We start from the raw sequence: 6,480 nt of genomic DNA on the forward strand, positions 1-6,480 counted from the left end.
AGCCACCAGTGGCTACTTATAATCCTAGCTACTCAGAACCTGCGGGACCCAGTAGGAAGCCATAGATAAATCTGTGAAACTCTTATTCTCCAATAAGCCATCAAGAAGCTGGAACTCTACCACTTTGAGCCACAGTTCCACTTCCAGTTTTCTAGAGGTTAATTGGAGATGAGTCTTAAGAACTTTCCTGCCAGGGCTGGCTTTGAAGAGTGATCCTCAGATCTCAGTCTCCTGAGTAGCTAGGATTAAAACAGCACCTGACTTATTTTGAACTTTTTGATAACTGTTTTTGTTTCTAGAAAGATTTTTTTCCCTCCATTTAAAAAAAGAGGAGTCTCAACCGGGCACTGGTGGTGTACCTCTGTAATCCTAGCTATTCAGGGGGCTGAGATCTGAAGATCTCGGTTCAAAGCCAGCCCAGGTAGGAAAGTCCGTGAGACTCCTGGCTCCAGGTAACCACCAGAAAACAGGAAGTGGTGCTGTGTCTCAAAGTGGTATAATCTTGAGCAAAAATGCTCAGGGACAGCACCTAGACCATGACCCACGACAAACTCTACTCCCACCAAAAAAAAAAAAAAAGAGTCTCATTTTTCTTTATCTTGTAGGAAACTAGTAATAAAATTCTTTAGATTGCCTTGATTTTTATATTTTGACTACAACTATTATAGTGTATATAGGCCATGTGCAAGTGGTGATAGGTAAAAATATCATTGGAGCTGATTTGAGGGGATTTCACCAGGTTATTTGGGACTCAAGGTTTTATGTAGTGATTCAACACTTCCCTTTAACTCCCAGTAGAAACTCCAAGATCAAATTGCTTCCCAGACAGATACTTAAAAGAGTTCTGTTGATGTGTGGAACTGTTTATAGGCCTCAGACACTAGAAGTTGGTTCCAGACCTTTTCCCATTACATCATTACTAACCAATGTAATTACATCAGAGTGAAAATCTGCTTTAAAGATTGTACTTCCCTTTTCCTTCCATTTCTTTTAAAGAAAAAAAGAAAAAAAATTAGAGACTAAGACAATCCCAGACAGAACAGTCAAGAGTGAATCAAACATTCTCAGTCTAAACATGTTTCTTAGCCCTCATTCCACTACAGATGAAAAGTGATCTGCCAGGCATGCATATGTACATAGAGCCTGGAAGGTTACACATTTGATCATTTGACATTTAGTTTTGGTACTTGCAGCACCTCAGAATTAGTTCTAAATGACTTACACAACTCTCTGATAGCAGCCTGTCACTGGCATATTAAGCCTTTTAAATAATTTCCTAGAATAGAAATTCTTAGATCACTTAAGTTTCTTATACATTGTGTTTAGCTAAACTGGTTCTCACATATTTTTATTTTTGGCCAGGTAAACAAAACCTTTTGGAGTTTGTTGTTGTTTTTTTTTTACTTTTTAACCTTCCCTCTAATTATAGTCTTTTAAAGATATTACAATATTATCTCCACAGTTGTAGCTAATGTGGGGATCTGTTTTGATCTTACCTTCTTCATCACAAAGCTGTCGGCCAATTGCAAGTTCTGACCCTCTTGTCATGATCTTTTTTTTTTTTTTTGGTCGGTCGTGGGGCTTGAACTCTGGGCCTGGGCACTGTCCCTCAGCCCTTTAGCTCAAGGCAAGTGCTCTACCACTTGAGCTACAGCGCCACTTCCGGTTTTCTGGTGGTTTATTGGAGATAGGAGTCTCAAGGTCTCTTCTGCCCGGGCTGGCTCTGCACCGAGATCCTCAGATCTCAGCCTCCTGAGTAGCTAGGATTACAGGCGTGAGCCACCGGCGCCCGGCTTCTTGTCATGATCTTAAGTTTACTATTTCCCCATTGTTTTTAGCTACCTTTAAACCTCTTTTTATTTTTATTCTTTCCTTTTGTGTTAGTATTGGGCCTTGGACTCTGGACCTTTTGCTCTTGCTTATTAGTTTTTTAGCTCAAGGGTGACACTACCACTTGAGCCATTCTTTCACTTACAGCTTTTTGCTGGTTAATTGGAGATAAGAGTCTTTCAGATTTGTCTTCTAAACCTTGACTGTCAGATCTCAGCCTCTGGAATAGCTAGGATTATAGTTAGTGCCTAGCCTGTCTTTTAAACTTCTAATTGTTGGTGTGCTGTGTGTGGGTTCAGACTTTGAAAAGTGTGTAGTTTCAGTTTAGATACTTCAATCAGTAGGGATCCTTAGTCTGTCTGTTGCAAACTATAGAATGGAGTATGAGAACTCATATATAACTTGAAAAGGCTTTGGAGAAAATGACATTGAAAATTATGGACTAGCTGGTTACTTGTGGCTAGTACTATAATCCTAGCTATTCAGAAGGCCTGAGACCTGGAGGATCAAGGTTCACAGCTATCCTGGATAGAAAAGGCCACAAGATTCCATCTGCATTTCACCAGCACAATGCCAGTCTTGGAGGCATGGTTCGAATGGTATAGTGCCAACTATGAGCAAGCAAGGAAGAGTGAGAGCCTGAGCTCCTGAGTTTAAACCCTGGTACTGGCATGAAGGAAGAAAGAAAAGAGGGAGGGAGGAAAAAAAGGATGGAAGGACAGGTGGACTTTTTCTGCCTTCACAGGAAGTGAAATTATGTTAGGACTTGAAAAAAAACTTTTGATTTTGTAGTTGGAGCTCCCTGATAGTCTGGTTGAAGCTGGGTTGAAGGGAAATTTTTCCTCTAAATGATTTGTGGAGATTTAAATATGTACCAAAAAGCTCTTGGGCACAATTATATACCTTATCAGGCTAAAAAAACTGAACAGATTAAATATCCATGAAGAAGCCAGGCGCTGGTGGCTCACGCCTGTAATCCTAGCTACTCAGGAGGCTGAGATCTGAGGATTGCGGTTCAAAGCCAGCCCGGGCAGAAGAGACCTTGAGACTCCTATCTCCAATAAACCACCAGAAAACCGGAAGAGGCGCTGTAGCTCAAGTGGTAGAGCGCTCGCCTTGAGCTGAAGAGCTGAGGGACAGTGCCCAGGCCCAGAGCTCAAGCCCTACGACCGACCAAAAAATAAATAAATAAATAAATAAATATCCATGAAGAAATCAACTAACTTAGACAAAAGATGTGACTTTATTCCTTCCCTCTCTTCTTCTCTCCCTTCTTCTCCCTTGCTAGGCAGGGTCTCTAACGCTGGAGCTATAGCCCTAGCTCTTTATGCTTCAGTTATTTTTTTGAGCAGAGTCTTGCATTTTTCCCACTCTAAACCTCTTATTTATGTCTCACTTGTAGGTGGGATGACAGGTACATGCCATCACTTGCAGCTTTATTGGTTAAGATGGTGTCTCAGGGTTGGTCTCAAACTCTGAATCCCTACTGCCTGAATAGCTGAGATTACAGGCATGGGGTACCATGCCTGGCTATGACTTTATTCTAACATATTTCATGTCTTTGTGTGTTTTTAGTTGTCGAAATGTCCACAGAAGGAGGGTTTGGTGGCACTAGTAGCAGTGATGCCCAGCAAAGCCTTCAGTCCTTCTGGCCTCGGGTTATGGAAGAAATCCGGAACTTAACAGTGGTAAGGAAGTATGAAAAACAATAGCTAAAGACTTAAACCCTATATTAGATGGTACTGAGGATTGAACGCAGGACCTTATGCTTGTGAGCCACTATATTAACTCATTCATTGCCTACCCTGGGGCTTAAACTCAAGGACTAGGCACTGTACCTGAGTTTATTTTGCTCAAGGCTAACAATCTACCAGTTGAGTCACAGCACCACTTCTGGCTTTTTTTCTGTTTATGTGGTACTGAGGAATAGAACCCAAGGCTTCATGCATGCTAGGTAAGCACTCTACCACTAAGCCACATTCCTAGCCCTATTAACTCTTTTAATATTGATTATTTTCAGGATAGGGTCTTTATGCCTGGTTCAGCCTGGACTTTCATCCTCCTTTTTATGTTTCCCTGTTGCTGGGATGACAGCACAGACTACCATGCACAGCTGTTGGTCAAAGGGACTGTCTTGAGCTTTTTTACCTGGGCTGGCCTTTAGTTGAAACCCTCCTGATTGCTACATCCCAAGAAACGGGTTATAGGTTTGATCCATCTTGCCTAGCTCAAGGCTAAAACATTTTTAATTTCAAGCCCATTTACAAAGGCATAGTATATAAGAAAATGAAAATATACAATTGACCTGAGGTAAGGTAGTATAAGTGTCCTTTATAGTTTAGTGGCTTTCTATAGACATGTGAGTATATAGTGGATACTTTAATTTGAAAATAGTTTAATTCAAGGCGTATCTATTCAAAACTGGGGGGAAAAATATGAAGATTTTACCCTTTTGACCTGTTAGGCCTAATTTAGAGGCCCTACCAGATTTCTGCAGCTTGGTGAAGACTTTTGGGATATTTATTATGACACTCTTTGCAGGTGTTAATTTTTGTGTGTATATGTGTGCCATTCCTGGGACTTGAATTCAGGGCCTAGGCATTGCCTCTAGGCTTTTGTGCTCAAGGGTAGTGCTCTACCACTTTGAGCCACAGCATCATTTCTAGCTTTTTGATAGTTAATTGGAGCTAAGAGTCTCATGGGCTAGCTTTGAACCATGATCCTCAGATCTTAGCTTCCTAAGTAGCTAGGATCACAGGCATGAGCCATTGATGCCTGGCTTGCAGGTGTTAAAAAGACAACTTGGCCACTGGTGGCTTACACCTTTAATCCCAGCTACTCAGGAGGCTGAGATCTGAGGATCACTGTTCAAAGCCAGTCCGGGCAGGAAAATCTGTGAGGCTTATCTCCAATTAGCCACCAGAAAACTGGAAGTGGTACTGTGGCTGAAGTGGTAGAGTATTTACCTTGAGCTGAAGAGCTCAGGGACAGTACCCAGGCCCAGAGTTCAAGCCCCATGACCAATGAAAAAAAAAAAAAAAAACGAAAAAACCCCCAAAACCTGTTGTGGTGACAACTGCTTGGAAAGTGGAGGCAGGAAGATTGAAAGTTTGAGGCCATCCTGAGCTGTATAGCAAGACCCTGTCTAGAGGAGTAAGGAGAGAATAGAAGAAAGATAAGGAAAAGAGTTTCTCACCAGCAACATAATTGACATTTTGGTCAGATAATTCACTATTGTAAGGAGCTATTCTATGCCTTGTAGGATGTTTAGCAGCATCCTTAGTCTCTACTCACTAGATACCAGTAACATCCTTCTCCAGTGTGACAAGTCAAAGTGTCTCCAGACATTGGCAAATGCCTCTTTGGACTAAAATCATCCTCTGTTGAGAACCACTGACTTAGAAAAATCAAAGATAACCCTGGCCTTTGGGGAGCTTATTATCTTGTTTTTATTAATTACAACCAGTAGTTTTGTAAGTATTTACTATGTATCTACTGACTTGGACACAGTGTTGAATCTTAAGGCAGTGAAAGGCAAAGTGTTTTAGGATCACAAGAGAACATAGTGCTTGTTTCTTTCTGGTTGAGTTAGGGAAGGCTTTACCTAAATGCAGCATGTTTGTTGGGTCTTGAAATATGAGTGAGCACTCACTGGATGGATGGGCTGGGAGAGTATATCTTACACAGCAAGAAAAGCATGTATGATGACTTGGAAACCCAGAGGAAAGGGTCTTATGTTTAGGGGAACAGCACATTCAGGGTTGGGTTGGGAGTACAGTTGAGTATGAAAGTGGTAAAAGGAAGAGAGGCAGGTTAGAACTAGAATATTTTCAGAATACAATGTCGTGTCCTTGATGATGAATGTTTCCATATGGAGCAAGGAGCTCTGTATAATGAATATGTCATTCCTGCCTTGGAGGTATCAGTATACTAGTAGAGTAGATACTGGATTTCTTAGGTTAAATAACCTTTATCTTTTGATAAAGAAGAGTGGTGTATTCATTTTATTCAACACATATTTAATTTTCATCTACTTTAACTGTTCTGAATTCTGTGGATCCAGTAGTAAGTACACAAGACAGGCTAGATTATTGTATGCCTGAAAAAATATTCTCATGAGATAGACAATGAATAACAAATGAAACAAAACAGTTTCTCACTGTGATAAATGCTCACTGACTTTTGGAGTAATTCATATTCTGGATGTACCCTGGTGGTATTTGTTTCCATGAAGTGTTTTTTAGCAGTTGAACAGTAGCTTTTGTGAGAGTTACTATGTCTCTTCAGCAGTCTCAAAGTGGTAGTTATCTATAGTATATTTTGCACTATCTCAGATAGAAAAGGGAACGAACAATGAAATTATAAAGCAAAAGAAATGGGGCCTTTTGCTCTTTTATTGGGGGATAATCTAAAGTAAAGCTTACTGAGTTTAGGTGCTTGGGTCAGCCTGGTGTAAAACTGGTTTTAGGTACTGGTACCCCTCTGAGATATGATGATTGGCTAGTACAGTAAGTCTGTGCTCCAGTTTGAGCTCTGAAAAGTAAATCCAGGATTAGGTAGGTGTCCAGAGACTGAAGATTTAAGGTCACGGGGCTGGGAAGGTGGCTCAGTGGTAGAGCGCTTGCCTTGCATGCATGAGGCCCTGGGTTC

The 6,480-nt window shown here is 41.0% G+C and overlaps 1 protein-coding gene across 3 annotated transcripts in view; it reads left to right on the forward strand.

Annotated features, from left to right (window-relative positions):
• The window catches only part of Nfyc (nuclear transcription factor Y, gamma), an 84,344-nt gene that overhangs the window by 53,449 nt on the left and 24,415 nt on the right, over nucleotides 1–6,480 (forward strand). For all 3 annotated transcript variants that reach the window (XM_013016913.1, XM_013016912.1, XM_013016914.1), the window contains exon 2: nucleotides 3,406–3,518. In XM_013016913.1, the coding sequence (XP_012872367.1) occupies nucleotides 3,414–3,518 (105 nt within the window). In that variant the 5' untranslated portion in view covers nucleotides 3,406–3,413. The remainder of the gene's footprint in view (nucleotides 1–3,405; nucleotides 3,519–6,480) is intronic.

Source organism: Dipodomys ordii, unplaced genomic scaffold, assembly GCF_000151885.1.
Source record: "Dipodomys ordii isolate 6190 unplaced genomic scaffold, Dord_2.0 Scaffold33, whole genome shotgun sequence".
Lineage (NCBI taxonomy): Eukaryota > Metazoa > Chordata > Mammalia > Rodentia > Heteromyidae > Dipodomys > Dipodomys ordii.